This window comes from Galeopterus variegatus, unplaced genomic scaffold (genome assembly GCF_000696425.1).
Source record: "Galeopterus variegatus unplaced genomic scaffold, G_variegatus-3.0.2 Scaffold1065, whole genome shotgun sequence".
Lineage (NCBI taxonomy): Eukaryota > Metazoa > Chordata > Mammalia > Dermoptera > Cynocephalidae > Galeopterus > Galeopterus variegatus.
Window position 1 is genome coordinate 137720 of NW_007727176.1, and position 19918 is coordinate 157637.

At 62.6% G+C, this 19918-nt stretch overlaps 1 protein-coding gene across 1 annotated transcript in view; it reads right to left on the reverse strand.

Annotated features, from left to right (window-relative positions):
• Window positions 1–19918, reverse strand: part of MEGF6 (multiple EGF-like-domains 6) — a 113584-nt gene that overhangs the window by 72411 nt on the left and 21255 nt on the right. Inside the window, exon 4 of the mRNA XM_008574553.1 lies at window positions 15043–15147. Within this exon, the coding sequence (XP_008572775.1) occupies window positions 15043–15147 (105 nt within the window). The remainder of the gene's footprint in view (window positions 1–15042; window positions 15148–19918) is intronic.

Consider the following 19918-nt stretch of genomic DNA (forward strand, 5'->3'; position numbering starts at 1 on the left):
ATGAAGTTGTTACAACAAGCAAACGGAAAGGACATTCTTGGGGGGGAGGGGAGAGAGGGAGGAGGGAGGGAGGTGTCGGTGATGGGCCATAATAATCATATACAGTGTATATTGACAAAATAAAAATTTAACGAAAAAAAAAAAAACAAAGTCAGGTGCGTCAGATGACAAAGCCCATCCCCACCCACACCTGTGTGCGCCCACGGAAACGTGCCTTTTCCGGGCATGTAGAGGCATCAAAGGAAACACGGGGGATGCAGGAGATGACACAAATGCGGGAAGTGGGTCTTGGCCACACCAGGGTCTGACTTCACCCTCCTGACTTGGAACAGCGTTTCTCCGCTCGCTCTGAAAGTGATCGGGTTTGGTCTGCGTACACGAGCCGGCCTCCAGAAACGTGGCAACGGGGCTGGCTTTTTTTTTTTTCTCTCATTTGTTTCCCAGAAAACAAGACAAAATGTAAAAGGCCCAGAAAGAAGCCAAGAACATTCCTCAGTTCCCCCGAATACTCAGGTCTTCACTCCCCCTCCGTGGCCACGTTCCTAGGGCGTTTCAGTTTCTGGCGGTGCCCCCGGGCTGCCCTGCAGCAGGGCGAGGCATGGGAGGGCTGGTAAGCTCTGGGCCAGGCGCGCTCTCGGGTCCTCTCTCTGTGAGAGTCCGTCTGTCTGTCTCTCTCTGTGTCTCTCTCCATCTCTCTGTCTCTCTCTGTCTCTGACTCTCTGCCAAGGGCACTGATTTCTGAGCTCACATGGGTGGACCTCTAAACCCTCACACAGTAGAGACCTGCTCAGAGCAATCCAGAAGCCTGGAGGGCCCCGACACCCGGCGTCCTCCCTGCAGTCTAGACCGCAGAGGCGACGTGCTGCCTTTGCCTCCTGCTCCGTGTCTGGGCCAAGATCAAGAACTGGGGGCGGGGCTGGGCTCAGCGCTTTCCTATTATTTCCTTGAGCAGAGCTCACAGCCCTGCCAGAGACAGGGCTGGGCCTCACTGGGAGCCCACCCTGGGACAAGAGCACTCGGCCATCCTTGGCTGACTGTCCCCTCACGTCCTCTTGTTTTGAAAGCAAGGATTGGACTCGCTTGAGCCTCTGGCCAGACAAGCACCTGCCCCCCTCAGCCAGGCCCACCCTGTCCAGGACATGTGGCCGGGGCGGCAGTGCCTCCCGGGCCGGCTCTGGAGCAGGACAATGGTTAGCGGGGAGGCAAGGTGGCTGGCAGGGCCGTCCCCAGCTCCTCCCCACAGTCACCCTTGGGAAGGGTGGCTGGGTCTCCCCAAGAGCCCCCAGGACACGGCTGGAAGAGCACTCCAGAGAGCGTCCCCCTGCCCACCCGAGGATTTCTGCAGCGCCTCACCTGGCTGTCATCCACACCTTTCTCAGTCCAGTATGGGGGTCGCTTCCCGGAGGCCTCCGCTCTGTTGGCTCTGTACAGTGCGTGGTGCCCCGGGTGTGCACATGCGTCCCCTGCACCTCTGCAGGTGGCCTGTCCGACCTGCCCCAACCCTCAGCAGGAGCGTTGTTGCCCCCGGACCCATCCCTGTCTCTCTGCAGATCGTTGAGACCATGAGGGCGGGTTGCTTGCTGTGGCCCTGGTGTCGAGCCACATGCATGGCGCCAACAGGCAACCAGAGCTGTGTGCTCGGAGGACAGACGGCAGGATTTAGGGAAGTGGGGAGGAGTGCAGAGGCTCCCCACAGAGCGCCTGCCCCTCCCCCCAGGCCAGGCCCCGGTCCCACGTCCCCCTTCCTGACCAGTCTGGCAGTGCGATGTCTGCCTCCCTGCTGGACTGCACGTCCCTGAGAACAGGCCACATCTGCCCGGCGGCCACAGTGTGGCCAGCCCCCAGCTATGCCTGGCACACAGTAAACGCCGGCAAATATCTGTGGCAAGAAGGGAGATTAAATGCTGAGGATGATTTCATTCAGGGCCTGGATTTGGGTGTAAGTTCTCTTTTCTTCCTGCAAAGAGCCCCTTTCCAGCTCCCCGGACACCCGCAAGAAGAGAGATGAGGCCGATATCCAGGTGGTTAGAATCAAAGAGGCCCACGAGGTCAGCAGGTCCTGCTCCTGTTCCACAGAGTGAACACAAGGCACGGGAGGCCCAGGCCCTGTGGTGTCTGCACTGCTGGAGGGCAGGGCTGGCCCTGCCTGGTGCCCTGAGAGGCCAGAGCCCGCCGCTCCCAGGCACGGGCAAAACCCCTCGACCAAAAGGCCCTTCCTGTGCCCACACCCCCCTTGCAGAAGCCCAAACAGAAAGTCTCCGTGCTCCCACTGGGCCTGCTCCTACCCTTTCCCTACTTCAGGGCAGGCCCCACCACCCACCACGCCACGCGGACCCCGACCCTGGGAGCCCCTGTCTGCTCCCCCCACGCGGGGCCGTCGGTGACCCGCGCCTGCCTTCCCTCCCCTCCCCTGCACCCAGAACCAGCCCCTTACCCCCTCTCCCATCCGTGCTGGTCTCCATCGCTGCCCTGGACTAACACCGCCCCGGCCACCAGCCCAGCCACTGCCGAGCCACCATCTCTCCCAGGGTGACTGTGCAGTCTCCTCTCTGGACTTCCTGCCTCAGCCTCATCTCCAGCGACCAGAGGGAGCTGCTGAAACTCATGTCCGACCCCACACACTGTCCCCCAACTTAAAACTCCCAGCAAGCCAACAGGAGTGATACATCACCAAAGGAAGCCCCCCTCGCTGTGGTCACCACACCTCCGTGAGAGGCCCTCTCGCCACACTGGCCGCCCTGTCCACGCTGGCAGCATCCCCCACGGGACCCGCCCCAGGCCCTTTGACTTAAGTCGCATTACTTGCTCCGAGGCCCCAGCCATGCCCACTGATACTGGCCTCCTCCGTCCCCCCTGGCATCTTCCACCCGCTCATCCTGACTTACATTCCCCACAGCACACGCCGCTGCTGAATGTGTGACCCCCACTTCCTGTTACCACCCCCCAACACGCACACACAGCAGGACGCAGAGCCCTCGAGGGCAGCTGATTCCCAGCACGGGGTCCGCACGGCCATGGACGGATGGAGGGATGTGCACCCAGGACACCCCTTCTGCATTCTTGCCCTGGGGCCCCTCACTGGGGTCTTGTCCTCTCTCCACAGCGTCCCCAAGGCCTGGCAGTTGAGTGTCCTCAGGCTCTGCATGTCAGGTGGGCACAGAAGTGAGGTTGGGAGTGGACAAGAAAATGCACGGATGGAGCCTGGCACAAGCATACCCTCAGACCCCACCGTCCCTCGTTGCTGGTCACCTTCCTAACCCGACCTTAAATCCCAGGCAGCCCCTGCGCCTGCTCTGGCCTCTCACTGCCACCAGGGGGCACCAGTGCCCCGCCCTGAACATGCGGTGGGGACCCCGCTGGCGGCAGGAGCAGCGTTCAGGAGCAATCCCAGGCCACAGGGACCGCACTGCCCAAGACCCCTCCTGGGCAAGGTCACCAGGCTGCCTGGACACAGCATCCAGGAAGGAGTCCTCTGCCTCTCCCTGGTGTCATCACAGGAGCCAGGCCACATGACGGCCAGATCTTCCCTACCTTCCCACAACTGCCAACCCCACGTAACCATGATGGTGGCCAGAACCCAGCCCTGGGGACAGAGGGACACAGCCGAGGACAAGCAGGCCACCCAGCTCAGCCCTGCGCCGAGTCCCCCGGACACTTCTCCATGTACAAAAGGGCCACCATGCTGGAGTCCTCTGTACCACTCGGGCCCAGGCACTGTCCCTTATGAACATCAATGTCCCCATTGACAAAGTAGGGGAGTGAGCCCTGAGTGAGGCACTGGAGGGTCTGACAGGAAAAGTGCATGGGCCCAGCAGAGCGCCACGAATGCCCAGGAGCCCGGCCCTGCAGCTCTCGCAGGGCCATCCAAGGCCCGGGCAGTGTGGCTGCACAGGGTGACCACACGTCGAGCCCAGCACAGGGATGGTCCAGCCACCGCGACACTCTCTGTGGGCAGGGCTCGACAGAGAGGCCCTGCACAGGTCTGGTACCCACATCAGGCCCCGAGCGCCCTGCGGGCACCGGCCAGCTCTTCAATGCCACCTCCTCTCCAGAACAGCCATCCTCTTGCCCGGGCAGCCACAGGCCCCAAGGGTGGCAGGAGATAGTGCCCACCTTCTCTATACCCTGCTGGGCACTGGCTCCTTCTGTGTGCTCTCGTCACCAGGGGGCACCTAGAGATGCCCAAGCAGGGTCGACCCAGCCAGAGAGGGCTGGGGGTGGACAGGCCAGTGTAGAGCATGGACACAAAGACTAAAGTGACGGTGGTCCTGGGTGAGCAGGCCCCATGGGGAGGAGGCAGGAAGGAAGACACCTGTGGGACCCCCAGCTGGTCAGGGCAGCGGGACAAGGATTGGTGAGCCCACCCCGGCCTCTCCCCTTGGCAGCGTGAGCAGGGGGAAGGGGCACACACAGCTGACGCCCACATGGAGGCTCTCAGGAAGCATCAGCTCCCAGCCCTGACTCCCCAACTTCCAAGTGGATGGAGCCAGGATCCCGGAAATGAGTCCAGAGTCCCCCAGGAAGAGCAGAAAGTCCCAGTGGACTTGGACTGTCCCATGGAACACCGACTCTGCGTCAGGCCCTCTTGCATCTTCCTGTGACAGGCCCTGGCGGCCCAGCCAGCGTCGGGCAGAACCATCTGCCCTCACACAGCTCCCAGGACGTATAGCAAAGAGGACCGTGTAGGACAGTGATTGTCCGCGGGAAGCACCGACAAGCGCGCTGGCCGGAAAGGAGCGGATGAACGGGTTCTGTCACCTTCAGCAGGTTTTCGGCCAAACCTCACCCTTCCTCTTCCCGGAGCAGCAAGCTCACAGCCACCCTTGGCACTGAGTCTACAAATGACACACACGAGGCGAGTCCATCCTGAAGGTCAGGGCCACGCGGAGCCTTTCCCAGGGAGCCATGCCGAGCAGAAGGCCCGCCTGGGGTGGGGTGGGATCCGGGGCAGGGCGTGAGGGGCGCGACCAGGAGCCTTCCAGGGTCTGGGCTCAGCACTGCCCAGCCGCGACCTGGATGGCGTGCACGGTGGGACCTGCGGCCCAGCACCAAGCTGCCCACTGTCCAAGAACCTTCTGAATTGGCCGGTTACACCAAACGACCACAGCGCTGTCCAGGTTTCTCTGCACCCCACTTAGGGCTTGGTGAGAATCCAGGTCCTCCCTTCTGAGACCTCTGACCAGGGCTTGGCCACTGAGGACCCTGCCATGGACAGCTGGTCCACAGGTTCATTGTGCCCTGAGCCCCCCACAGTGGGGCGACCTCCTCTTGCTCCTGTCCCCAGCAGAGCAGATGTTGGCCCACGATACCGACCTCGGCAGCAGCTCCCCTGCAGCCAGAGCCAGCTGGAGGCTGCTGGCACCCTCGCTGCTGCCTCCTCCTCCCGCCCTAGCTGTCTTGTTATCAGCTGGCCTGGCTCTGCCTGATGCTGCCCAGGCCCCCGGCTCGACCCGGACAGAGGGCCGGGCCCTGCTCTGGAATGCCTGGAGCTGCCAGAGCCCAAGAGCAAAGCCCAGGGCCTCCAGAGGGTGGTGACTCACTTGCAGACCCTCATTAATTATCTCACTGGGGAGGGGGACAGGCAGGCGCCCCAGGAATCCTGAAAGCGGACAATCAGCAGATTTCCTAGAATTTACCTCCTTGAGCAGCTAGGGCTCTGGGTGGCCAGCACTCAGGTAGAGCGGGCACAAGACACTAGCCAACCCAGGGCCAGTCTTTGCAGCCCGATGGGAATGTGAGCAGCTCACAGGTCGCTCTGGAAAACTCCAGCGTTTTCTTGCTGGAAGGAATCTTGCAGGATCAGCAAGTCCCTCCTGCCTCTGGACAGCATCATAAACAGGCCTCACAGGCGGGCTCCTCTGCCCACTGTGGGGAACTGCTGGGGTCCCTCCTCACCCCAAGCACTCCACGGCTGTGAGCCTCCAGACACCCCAGGTCAAACAGCTAGAACGGCTGGGGCTGGAGAGACCACAGAGTTGCCCGGGCAGAGGAGAGCACGGCCCCCAGTGCTGGTGGGCTCGCGGGGGCCCTGGGAGACCCCCAGGCTGGCTGAGTTCTCAGAGCTGCAAGACACAGCCCACAGAAACTGGGCAGCGCCTCTCTCCTCCGACCTCTGGAATAACTCGCTCTCACTGGGACTGGGCATTAGGCGGGGCGTGTTCCTGGCAGCGTCCCATCCGGTTGTCACCGTGGCATCCTCTAGCAGGTATTGCTGCCACCCCAGTCTTCCCAGGGAGGAAACTGAGGTGCAGCGAGGCTGCCCAACTTGCCCACGTCCTAAGCCAGGTTTCGTGCCCAAACTCGTTGGGGACCCCACACCAGCAGCAGCAGGGGCTGCCCTGTGACAGCTGGCAGGGCCCAGCCCTGGCTCACGTGGCTGGCTGCCCCATACAGCCGTGCATCCCCGCTAGAGCCCAGAGCCGGAGATGTGAGCGGAGAGACTGGCCACAGGGGAGACGACACCCCAGTCCCTCCGGACAGTGTCCTGGGCAGAACCCAGCACATTCCCCGCCCCACGGGGCTTCCTAAGCCCAGAAACTGCCCCTCAAGTGCTGGCTCCAGGAACGCCTGGCCCTGCCTCTCCCAGGACCCTACCCCAGCACCGTGCCCGCAGCAAGTCTCCCTGCACACCAGCAGCAGCAGGAGGCCGTGTTTATTGACTGCTTCCTGGCCTGCATGTGGGTTCCACGGGCTGGAACCCCCTCTCATGCCCCTGGAACCGGCAGAGGACCAGCACTGATGCTGACCCCAAGCCTGGCTCTCCCTGGACAAGCCAGCCCCACAGTGAGAGGCTCAGATCACGCCCCCCACCGCCAGGGACACTGCCAACCTGGCCCAGCTTCTCAACTATCTCATCCCGGGCCCTTCCTGCCTGCAACCTCCCCAGACACACCCAAGCTTTGACTTTGCAGACCCGGGGTGTCCAGAGGCAGGCTGAAGCCTGGGGAATGCTGGGGCCTCGAGAGGACACCTCTCGACCGACCTGCTCTCTGGAAGCTGGTGAGGGCAGGACAACGGCCCGTGTTTCTGTGGCGCATTCACAGCAGGACTGGGGCTGTGAGCAGCCCCTCCCCTCTTTCCTCACTTGAGCCGAGTGTACTGGAGGCTGGGATGGCCTCTCGGGCTCACCATGGGCTGCTGCCCGCTGCTCCAGGCCCTCCATCCACCAGGTCTCACGGGCACTACAGGCTGGGGGTAAGGGACCATCAGAGACACGGCCCGCCACAAGGGGTCCAACCACTGAGGAGGCAGAACCAGCCCCAGAAACGCTCCTGCGAGCCTCACTGGCCTGCAGATCACCCAGAGCAGGAATTCTCCAGGAATTCAGATCAGGCAGACCCCTCCCCAGCTCAGCAGCAGGCTGAGATTTACTGACTCGTCAGCGTGCCTACCGCAGCCAGAGCGCGGGGTGAGAGGTGAATGACCAGGCAGGGTCACTGCTGCAGAGGTTCCCAGAGATTCCTGGGTGATGCGGGGGGGGGGGGGGCACCGTGCACAGGACCACCAGGACAGCAAGCCGGGACCGGACATCGGGCCTCAGCGCTGAGTACCCACCGAGTGCTGGGTCTGCACCAGGCCCCCAGGGGTCCCAATCTTCAGGAACGCAGTCAGTCTGGGGGTCTCACAGTGGTCCTAGGCATCCCGGGGGGTGCCGAGGAGGCTGTCCCTCTGCCTGAAGCAAGATGGTGGGGCTACAGAAGCAGCAGCTCTGCAGGTGGGACCATAGGGGCTCACGGGTGAGTCCCTGCACACATGTGCTTTCTCCAGGGCAGGCACCCATCACCTGCTCCCCAAGGGTCTCTCCCCCACCGCCCAGGTCGAGAGCCCCCCAAGTGCAGGGACACCCACTCCGTTGCCGCATGCCCTGACCTGGATGCCCACCCACCAGTGCCCTGTGAGCTCGCCCACACGTCCTTCCACCCCTCCTGATGGTGGGTTTCCCCCACATTGGCCCACCCCACAGGGCTGCGAGCAGACACTTATCTTCTGTGCCTTACAGAAGCCCCTGGGCCGGGGGCTGCCCCTCTGCTCCCCTCCACCAGCCGGAGAAAGCCTGAGCTGGTGAGGGCCTCTAGGGCCCGGGGCATAGGAGGGTCAGCCAGCAGGGGTGTGTCCACGCAGCGCAGAGCCACAGAGTGCCACGGCCCTCACCCAGCGCCCTCAGCTTGGCCCAGCCATTCATCTGCCCAGAATAGAAAGCGCCAAACCCTCAGCACGGCCAGCGGGAGCTGTAAACTCGGGCACCACAGCTCCAGCAGGTGGGCAGGGGCCCAGCTTCACTCAGCCAGCGGCTGCCAGGAGAGGTCTGCCACAGGCCCAGGCGTGGTCTGTGGCCCCAAGCACTCCCAGAGGAAGCCCCTGCAGCCAAACTCCATCCCGGCAGCAGCGGTCAGTGGGACCCCACACGGCACCAGGCTACACGGATCCCCCAAAGACCATCCAGGCTCCCCACCCAGGCTCCCTCGACCCAGCTGGGGCCTCCACGGCATCCAGCCCTGTCCTGGGGTTGGAGGTCAAGGGGACATCTGCCAACACTCGGTCCACTACTGATCGCAAGCAACTCGGGAACTGCTGGGACTTGGTGTCTCCATCTGTGAAATGGGACATCCAAGGAGAATGCCCAGGAGAATGGGGTGGAGAACACTGGGGCAGCAGCTGGGCAGCCCAGGATGCTGTGGGCAGGGACACTGGAGATGCTCACTCACCAAACACCACAGCCAGGCAGCATGGGGACAGATGGGACAAGCTCACAGAACTCCCCCTGCCATGCCTGGGAGGGTCTGCCTCTCAGTGTCTCCTGCTGTAATTATGTCATTAAAAGACCACCCCTCTCTGAAGCCAGCGACACAACCCCAGGAACCAGGGCCAGGGGGGACACAGTCATGCCAGGAGAAAGACAGAGGCGCTTTTGTGGGTGGCCGGGGAGAGGAACAAACCTGGTAATTAAACGATTCACTGAGCGAACATGAATACCCTTCCCAGAGTCAGCCACTTTGAAAGACAGCTCGGAATTCTGCAGGCGGTTCCCCGACTGTCTGCAGAGGATGTGGTCCAGCCCAGCACAGCAGGACGGACCTGGAGCAGCCCCACCTGCCCCAGCCAACAGTCACAGCCAGCAGGGACCAAGGCCAGAGAGGCCCGAGTCAAAGCCACCCCACGGTGGGCAGAGACGGCCCCCACCTCAGCAGCAAGGAGCCAACTGGCAGGCCGCCCAGCACAGGCTCCTGCAGGGAGGTGGGGCTCCCTGGAGATTTCGAGGAACCGTCCCCCAGGAGGAGGGGGTTCGTGCACCTCAAGTGAGCACGTTTGGAAAAGCAGAAGCCCACGGCCACTCTGCCCACTTGGGTGCAGCGGAGCAGAGCGAGGGGGTCTGGTGGGGCTGGACAGCTCCGGGCCACCCCACGGGGAGAGGACAGCCAGAGCAGCGGCTGCTCGTTGGGCTTTCTGATTATCCAGCAACTAGACAGAGCTCCTCAAAGGCTGGAACCTGAGGAAAGCCCAGACGGAGATGAAGCCAAGGAGGCAGGTCCAGCCAGGGAGCCAGGTGCTCACGGGGAATGCAGCCCAACCCCCAAGCTCCACCGCCAAGCCAACCTTGTGCTGACGGCCAGCATGGCTCTCAAATGGTCCTGCACCACGCAGGGTCCCCGTCTCCCTTAGGGACCCTCGGATAGTGGGGGTTGGGGGTCCTGGGCCAGCAGTGTTCTCAGGATCCCGAGGCTGCCTGTCTCTGCCCTCCCCTGCAGCATACAATGTCTACACCAGCTACGGACCCCTGTCGAGGAAGGCAGGTCCCTCCCCAGGCAGCCCACACAGTCCCGCTGGCCAGCGCGGCGCCTCCTGGTACCTCTGTGCTCAGGGGACCCGCCCCTCAGCAGGAAGTGGAGCAGAGAAACTCCAATACCAAGGCCAGTCCGCCCAGGAGGCCAGAGAGCAAGGCTCCCGGGTGTGCCGGGTCCTTTCCCACAGCAGACACACACAGCCTCCCCGCAGAGTGGACGCGCTCGCTGAGCTGGCTCCAGCCTGCCTAGAGACGAGTGCAGGGAACAGCGTGGGGAGCCTGGAACCACAGCCCAGGATCAGGGTCTGGTAAACCTGAGACCACCCCCCCCCCCGGACAGAAGCTGAGATGCCTCCCCAAGGACAGCCACCCGGTGGCAGGTGGCAGGAGGAGAGGTGCTCAGTAGGACAATGCCTCAGCTCCAGCCAGGACGGGGACCTCTGTGTGTGCAGATGGACAGAGGCTGAAATGAACAGGAGCCTCTCTGGTGGAGGCCGGGCTGGCCCATCCTCCCTGCCCCGCTCCCTGGATGGCCAGACTCCGAGGCAGCTCCCAGGCCTGGCCACGGCTGGCAGCCAGGAGCAGCCCTGGGTGGTGTCTGGACCTCGGGCGAGGGGTCAGACTCCCACCCTCAGACACAGTGGGCAGCATTGAAGGGCAGCTGGGAGGGCCGGCGTCCTCTCCATTAATCAATTATCCCTGTTTAGAAACAGAGTTGCCCTTGAGCTAAGGCTGTGACTAAGAGCCGCTCAGGCCCCCACCCAGCCCTTCCTCCTGTCCCCACGCCCTCGGGGACGCCTGGCCTAGTCCTTCAGGGCTCTGCTTCCTGGCATAACTGCAGGGCCCCCACCAATGCCACAAGCAGCTCCAGTCCCCTCCCGAGGACCCCCTACCTGCCGGTTTCCTCCCCAGATGGGAGAAACTGAGGCTCCTTTGGGGAGACTCCAGAAGGACCACTGATGTCTCTCCCTGCTAGGATGGGGTGGGGTGGGGGTGCGGGACCACACCAGGTACCCAGGGGCACCTGTCAGGCCAGCCCCAGACAGCCCCCAGCTCAGTCTCAGAGAGAGTGTGGGGACCCTCAGGATTCCAGGCTGAATCTCCCCCGCCGTCCCCACACAGCTCCTCGGGGCTGAACTGACTTCCTCCTCCTCTCTGCTCCTGCCTCTCCCATTTGGAAACCCACCTGACCCACCTGCCGCTCCCTAAACCTCCCCCAGCCCGCAGGCCCGCCTCCTCCAGGAAGCCCTCCGCACCACCTCTGCTGGGCAGTGCGGCCGCCCACACTCTATGCTGGACTCAGGAGTGAGGGTGCCAGCACTTTAGTGTGGATCTGCCTCAGAGACCTACTCTGCCCATTTTACAGGTGAGGAAACTGAGGCCTGGAGGAAAACCAAAGCCAAAGCTTCTTGGACCAAGAAAGCACCTAGAGGTGACCCAGGCCTTGGTTCTCAAAGACTGCCCTTGACCCTCCAGGTCCTTCCTGACCCCAGGGCATCCCAAGGGAGAGGCCACATGGGAGCTGCACCCATGGAGGCACTGGGGGCCTGGAACTTGTCACCATCACTGCGTTGTCCCGGACAGCAGCCCTCACTTCCTGACCCTCTGCCAGGCTGGCTCTGGGTCTCCCCTGCGCTGACTCATGCAACCAGCACAAACATCGCTCGTGTAATCTCCCCCGAAAAGGAGGGGAAACGGGGACCCAAGAGGTCCGGTAGGTTACTCTGGTCACTCAGTCACAGGCCTGGGGGACACCAAAGCCAATCCCAGACAAACTGAGCCACTGGCCTGTGACGGGCTGGATGGGGGCCTCTGTGGCCGGCTGGTGGCCTGGCCTGTCGCTCCACCCTGGGAGGGGCACAGGCCCAGTTCATGCTCCCCGGGTCTCCCCCTGCTCTGCAGAACGGCTTTGGGACAGCCCTTCCACACGAAGCCCCCTCCCTTGCGCAGACCCAGCCCTGACTTGTGATCCAGGCGGGAGAAGAGGAGGGAGGGGCAGAGAAATGGGGGAGGAGAAGGCTCTTTCCAGGGGCCCCTCCCGCCACCCTCCACCGTCACCAGCCGGGTCCCTTGCTCCCTCCCCCACTCTCGTTCAAATAAAAGAATTTGGGGGAACCAGAAAAATTTGACTTTTATTTTCAAAACTGGAATCAATTATAATTGGGGGGTTAGTTAAATATTCCCAACTGTGTTTGAGCTCAGGTCTGCGGTGCCCAAACCCAGCTGAAGGAGGGACAGCAAAGTGACTGTTAGAGGTGTGGGTGGGAGAAGGAAGGCCAGGGGCTGCCCCTGCAGGCACAACGGCTGGGCTTGCATGCCTGACACTGCAAGCCCTGCCCTGCACAGCAGCCCTGCACACCCAGCCCTACACACCCTTCCCTGCACAGCAGCACTGCACACCCCGCCCTGCACACCCTGCCCTGCATGCCCTGCACTGCACACCCAGCCCTGCACGCCCTGCTCTGCACAGCAGCCCTGCACACCCAGCCCTGCACACCCCGCCCTGCACACCCTGCCCTGCAACACCCAGCCCTGCACGCCCAGCCCTGCACACCCCGCCCTGCACACCCTGCCCTTCTTCCACAAGAGAACAGGCTGGAAAGGAGGCAGGTCAGCCACATTCCAGCTTATCTACCACCTCCTGAAGGCCACATCTGCTCTCTGACTGGCCACTCTCCCAGGAAGCCCCCACCTGGGAAGGTAGTCACAGGTCCAGTCCCCCTGATGAAGATGCTCCTGCCCTACCTGGGGACCCTGCTCCTCTCTCCTCCAAAGGAGATCTCAACAGGGATCCACCCTGGCCAAGGCATGACCTGGCCCCAGGAGGCGGTGTGGCAGGGGTCCCATGTGCTCCCTGGGACAGACATTGCTTCAGCCCCGCTCTGCCAGTCACGAGCAATGGTCGGCAGCTGCTGGGCCTCCTGATCCTGCTTTCCTCTCCCACTAGGCAGATGAAGTGAGGCTTCAGTGAGATGGCACAGAGCGTGGCTCAGAGCCAGGAGGGTGCCCTGAGAGGCTGTCCCCACAGTCACCGTGGAGGGGGACTGCTGCACTGGGGGCTGAGCCTGGAGCCCAGATGCCCCTCTGAGTCTGACACAGAAGTCAGGGCCCCAGAAGTTGGCAGGCACAGGGCACGTGAGGCCACCCCTACCCAGTGTACCTGGGTGTGGAGCTCAAAGCAGGTGCTGCCCTGGACCTGGGCAAGACAGTCCCTCCCACTAGCTGCTGGGCCCCACAATGACGCTGATCCCCCCAAAGATGCCCAGCTCTGCCCTAGATCCTGCACTTCTAGCTAGATGCTGGAGCCCCCTCCCCATGAGCTGCTCAGCCTCCCCCCACCCCGGGATGCAGAGCCCCCACTAGATGCCCAGTTCCCCCAACAGGTACCTAGTCCCCAGCCCCACAATGAGTCCTCTGCAAACTCTGCTACCCTCTGGGACCCAGGAGCCAAGTGTCGGGGTGCCATGGGTAGGGGACGCTGCTTTGTACAAGGAAGTGCCCACTAGGGAGGCTCCGAGATAGAGCCTCGACAAAGACTAGGCAGGGGTGGGAGGGGTGCCTGACAGTGGACAGAAAGCAGTGCACGGGAGGGTATGGCACGGGGCTGGCCCTGAGGGGGAGGTCAGGTGTCCTTGGCCCCTTCCCAAACAGGACCAGGACTGGTCCCACCCCAGGGTCGCCTCCCCACCGCCCTCCCCCAGGGCAGGGGCCTCAGCAGGGTCTGCTTTGCCAACTGTCCAGCCACAACGCTTTCCTGGAAACCTCCCAAAGGCAGCTGGCTGCCAGGAGGTGCCTTCCCACCCCAGCTCGACCGCGCTGGCATTTCCCCACGAAGCCGAGGTCAAGCAGTGCCCATTTCAAAAAGATGAAACGATGAGACAGGAAGGCCTCGTCGCATGTCCCAGTATCCACCAGTCACCGTAATTAAAGTTCCCAACCAGAGACGAAGTGTGATTGCTGCAGCCCCCACCCCCATCCTGCCGTGGACCCCAGCCTGCCATCCGGGCAGGGGTAGGCCACCTGCAACAGCCCATGAGGGACTTGAGGTCTGAAACCACAAGGAGGCGTGACTGAGGCTGAAAGCCTAGATGTCACAGGGCAGTGACAGGGGACCTACAGAGGACCATTCATCTGCATGAGACAGACAGGCCTCACTCCATGGCCCGGGCAGCAGCCCTCCTGACCACCCAGAGCCCAGGAAGCCGCAAGCACTGGAACTGTCCAGCTACAGACGGCACCCAGTAAACCCTCCAGCATCAGAGGCGTCCAAGCCGCCAGCCTTTCCAGCAGTGGTCACCTGGAGCCACATCAGAACTCTGGGGAAACTCAGCACCTGCCTAGGACCCCTGTCCTCAGACCAGCGCTCGAGGAGAGGCTACCTCGCATGGCCATGCAGGGAACGGCGAATGGGCAGGGGTCTCCTTTGCAAACATGGGGACCTCCAGACTCCCTCTGATTTCCTCAGGTTCCCCTCCGGTTGGCTCCTAGGCAGCGCCTGCAAGGACCCGCTCGTCACCCGTCACAGGCGCAATCCCAGATCACGGAGACCGCTTGGGTATATTTCACCCCAACGCGCCCACCTGGCTCGGCCCCTCGGGGCTGTGGTGAGAGACTGGGCGGAGCAGAAGCCACAGAGGAAGGGAAAAGCCTCACTTCCCGCACTCAAAGAATTAGGACGAAGGTCCTTTCGGTGATTTTCTGTGTCTCTGCTTGCTTCACCTGTGCGCATTTTCTCGTGCACCGGGAGCTCCTACCGCAGCCGGCCTCGCGCGCTCAGTGCCAACTCCCAGTTCAGGCGCACCGTGGTTTACTCAGCCAATCGCCTCTGCGGGGACCGCCGGAGTCCCCCTCTCTCGACATCAGGGATGAGAGCTCTGGCCGTGTGGCCATGCAGCTGGACGACCCTGGGACAGGCTGCTACCCGAGCTGCCAGGGACCCCAGCCACTCCAGGCCTTTCTCTGGGCCCCGTTGTCCCTGCCCATAAATGATGGGGTTGGACAGAGTGGGCTCTAAGATTACATGGTGCAGAGCTATTGCAGAGGAAGGGGTCTCTTGGGGTCGCCCCCTCCTCCCAACAGCCTCGGATGGGCTGCAGGGAGCCGGTGGAGCGGGGAGAACGTCCTCAGGAGAATGCCCGCTTGTCTAGGGGTCTCCCCTGCAGGACCCTGTGCGGGAGAATCACCCCCAGCACATCCCTTGCTCCTCCACCCACAGGCTGGCCACAGCCTGGGCCCTGGTGCCCCAAGGGGGCTCCACTCACCGTACTGACAGCGGGGGCCCCGGAAGCCTTGGGGACAGTGGCAGGGCTGGGCCAAGCCTGGCACACAGCGGCCGCCATGAAAGCAGAACCCAGCACTGCACTCGGCTGTGGAGAGAAGGAGAAAGGCCGGTGAGGAGGGGCAGGAGCCTGGGGCAGCCCCCAGCCACCCACGGGACACCAAGTCCCTGGGGACGGCCCTCCCCCTTGCGAAGTCTTCCCATCCAGCTGTAACTCCACCCTCTGCTTCTGAGACGGAGGGTCTCCAGCCCCGCCCCGGGCACTGCAGGACCCGGACCCTGGACACGGAGAGGAAAGCGCGGCCCCACCTCGGACCTTGGAACATGTCAAGAGGTGAGCACCCGGTCCTGGGGAGGGTCCGACAGGCAGGCAGCCCCACCTCAGGCTGTCAGTTTGCTGGCCCAGCTCTGCTCTGCCCTAGGCCACTGCCGCCCCTCCCCCACCAGAGCCTGAAGTGTCCCCCTCTCCACCCCCCCAATGGCCACACCCAGCAGGGTTAAATGGGAGCCCTCTGAGTTGCAGGGCATTTCCTGGGGGCAGCGGGTAGGGAGTGAGGGGGTAGAAGGGAGTGGAAGGAGGGCAGAGAGTGCAAGGGGCAGGGCGGGGGCAGCAGGGTGGCCAGGACACTGCCCACAGCTGCGAGGGGGCCTGAGAGCCTGGCTGAGGCCTTGAAGGTGGAACCTACCAGGCTGGTCCTGTCCCCAAGGAGGGGCGATCCTGGCCCAGTCCAGCAGGAGCACAGGATGGAAGGAAGTGAGGGTCCCCGGCAGGAGGAGGCCAGCGCTGGGGAGGGGCTGGCTTCATCCTTCTGCAGGGGAGACCCCCTGCTCCCCAGCCCTCTCCCCGGCCCTCTCCCCAGCCCCACTCTGGGCAGCGTTTGCTCCTGCTGCCTTGCGGCTCCCTAGGCTCAGGAGTGAGACCACCAGTGTGGAGGTGGAGGAGGCTGTGCTGGGCCCACAAGGCGACGGCTCAGTGGGGGGAAGGCGAGTGGGGCTTGGCAGGCAGCTCCTCCAGCTGACAGTCCCAAACTGCCCCGCTGGCCCCTGTCACAGTGAGTGCCCAACCAGGCTGGACCAGGTGCCTCCTCGGGGGGACTTTGGTCAGTGTCCTTGACCCCACAGCTACCACCTGCAAATCCCCACACACGGGAGGGCAAGGTCAGGTGTGCAGATTGCACCCCACCCCCATGGGGAGCTCGCTGGGTGAGTGGACACTCCCAACAGTGACCTGGCCACCCCTGCCACCCCGAAGCTTATGACCCTCAGGCTCAGAGCTTGTGTGTCACTGAGAGCATTCCTGCCAGGGCAGGGAGGAAGCTCTAGAAGGAGCAGGGCTCTGCTGGCAGCCAGGTGAGACCACCTGGGATTCCCAGGGTGCGGGCTGAGTGGGTCGAGGGGAAGGATGACAGCCAGGCACACGGGTCCGAGTGGCTCCTGGATCAGGTGCTGCACCTGATGCAGAAACCGAGGCTCAGAGACGTTCAGTACGTGTCCTCAGGTTGCACAGTGAGGAGCGACCAGGGTGCAGGCCAGCACTGAGACACAGGCTCTCTGTGGATGCTTCTTCCTCTGCGGTCCTGCACCCACACCCACCACCGCTGCCCCTGTGGCCCCGCTGCTCCTCCACACCCGGCCACCCTCGGTCCCATCAGACTCTTCCCTCCAGCCAAATCTGCAGCTGGAGGATGTGTCCACAATGGGGCAGGGTGGGGGTGGGGCACAAGACAGCTGCAGCAGGGGAGCGGGGACGGAAGCCCCCCTGACCCTGGAATCCACACAGGGAGGTCCCCTGGACCGAGGGGCCGTCCCAGGGCCCACACAACAGGAAAGCATCAGAGTCCCGAGCACCATGGGCCCGAAACCTGCTGACTTGTGCAATTTCATCGAGCAAAAGCCAGCTGTGTTTATTTCCACCCGGAAGGTTTTCATTGTCCTGAAGACCTCCAGCCCTAAATGGCTGAGACCCGCCACCTCTCAGGTAGGGAGCAGGTGACAGCCCAGAAGCCCACTGCCCTGCATCTGCCCTCCCCCTTCCCAGGAGCATCTGCCTAATTCCAGAACAAAGAGGAAAAGGGAGGAGCTTCGAACAGTCCTAACCAGACCCTGCTCCCTCTCATCTCTGTGGACTGTCCCCACAGTAGCATCCACGGTAGTGTCCCTGCTTGTCCCAACTGAAGACACCACACCTCAGGGCAAGGGGAGCTGAGCCCTCCCTCCAGAGCAGGCATGCCAGTCCTACTGCACGTGCACTCACCAGGGTGCCAGGCCCGGGGCAGCCACTGCCCCGTCCTGTGTCCACGTCAGACCGTCATAATTGACCTTCACCCTAATTGACGCTCCCCCAACTGTGGACCAGCCAATCGATGCACACACAGCGAATCCTTCCGACCTAAAGGCTCAGGCCAGACACCCAGGAGGAGTCCTCATGTGCTCGCTCCCGCACCGGCATCCAGCCCAAAGCTCGTCCAAGGGTGCTGCCCCTGGTGCACCTTGAACACACCCACGTCTGTCCACCTCCAGTGCCACCTCGTGCTCCTGCAGAGGCCTTAGCCAGTTCCCCCTTTCACTCCTGCTCGCCCATTTCCACCCTCTACCTCGCAGCTGGTGATCTTGCACGGCCTCTTGGCCATAATTAAGCACTTAATTGGGCTGACAGCTCCTCTTCCACCCAGGCCAGGGGCTCCCTGAGAACAGGCACCAACCCTGTCCGGATTGCCATCCCATGCCTCAGCACCCACCCTTAGAAGCATGCCAGCCAGTTTTGTTGAATGAATGAATGAATGAATGAGTGAACAACCAACCATATGCCCAGGCAAAACCAGATGTGCGAGAGCTGTCTGTCAATAAGCCTTGGGGAAGGGGCAGGAGCTCGAGATTTGAGGTGGCAGGTTGCACGAAGCATCACACCCACAGAGATGGAAAAACACACCATTTTAAGACAAAGCTGCACAAAGCTCCACAGCAAGAAGGGGTGCTCCTGGTTGGTCAGACTCGTGGGATGCTGGAAAAACAGGGACGCCACAGAAGGAAGCCCAGGGCTCCTGGTTGGCAGGAGCAGCAAGGTGCATGCTCCAGGTGCGGCCAGAGCAGAGACCTGGGGCAGGACAGAAACCCCACGCAATGTGAAGGATAGTACCCAGGCAGGACCGGCCCTGCACGACCTTCGCCCTGGTAGGTCAGGCAAGAGCAACAGCAACAGTGAGGGGAGCCTGTGTCGGAGGACATGGACCGGTGGTCTGGGAAGCCCACGACACCAGCCTCCTGCGGCAGGGCCCACCCCTCCCCACTGTCCCCAAAACAGCAAACAATGGCAGTTTCCCCAACTACCCCCAAGTGCACAGCACAGAGGAGGGCGGCCGGCTCTCTCCAACAGACAGACACACACCCCAAAAGATCCACCCAACTCGTGACAGACACAACACACTGAAAAGTGGAAGAACTCACACCCGAGGAAATAGAGCTCATGAGCGTCAGACCACGGCTTTAAAACCAGGACGTCTGACATCCTCCAGGACAAGCGGGGAGCACCTCACAGAGATGACAAAGACAGGTGGACAGGAAAGAGAACCGAGTGGAGACGTGGGAACGAAAAACAGAAAACCTCAGTGCATGGGTGCTAAAGGAAGAGTGGTGCTTTACAAAACAATTAACAAATTTGTTTTCTACTTAACATTATTTTAAAAACATTAATGAATCTTAAGAGTGCCTGTTGCACGCCAGGTCATGGAGGGAGGTCTGGGAAGCTTGGGGATTGTCCCTTGCAGCTGTTGGCCTGGCCGGGACTGCACCCACAGGACCCTTGGGGGCCAGGAAGGAGCCTTCTGAACCCACGGACATGAGAAATGCAAGGTCAGATGGAGGTTACCTGGGGCCCACAGTGCCCACAGGGTCTGCCACTGCCAAGGGGCCATCCTCTGAGGGCCAAGCAGGCAGAGGGAAGGCTTGGGGCAGGGAACTCCCCCCAGTGACCAGCTGTCCACACGTCTCTCCTGCTCTTGGCTGAGCCTGGGTGCTGGATGGCAGATTGGGGGAGTGCAATCCGCAGGGTGGGGGCAGCACATCCAGGCACATATGTGGCCTCTTTAATGCCAGCCACTTTCTCTTATGGTGAAAGGCGAGGAAAGCAGAGGACAAGGGTGGGCGCTCCCCTGCCCAGGCCAGGGAGGGGCTGGTGGGGGGTTCCCTCTGCCCGGGCCTCACAGGCACATCCCAGGCACACACAACAGGGCAGGACCCCAGCAGGGCACGTCTGCCCCTGACAACCCCCCAGCCCCCGGCGGGGGAGACCAAAGCCAGGCTGAACTAGGGCTCAGGTCCTCAGCAAGGCCACATCTGTCTGCCACATGTGGAGGTGTTTGGGGGTCAAACGGCGCCAGGCATGCAAAAGCACAGACAAACGGGGAGATGGTGAGGACAACGCACCACCAGGGATGCCAGAGGGAGGGCTGGCTCAGCACGAGGTCCCAGGCCTCCAAGCAGCGCTGTTCAGAGGACACTGTTGTCTCGTCAACCAAGGCTGACGGCGGTTCCTAAACCACTTGAGCTGCTGCAAAGAACTGCCCGTGAGATGCCCGGGCTGGGGGTCACAAAGCCCACCTCCACAATTGGTGGTGGCTCAGGAAGGGAAGCCACTTCCCTGGGAGCCCAGGGAACAGAGTGACCCTGAGTCCACCCAAACCTGCTGCAACCCTATGCTGGCTGGAGGCTTGGGGCCCTGACCACATCCCCCACCCAACCAACGCCCTCTCTGCCGAGACTCTCATGGGCGGAGGGCACAGTCCAGCTGCTCCGTGCTGGGCACTGAGGCTCCAGGCTCACCAGGAAGGGCCAAGCCCTCCAGACGGGGAGGGCTGGACAGG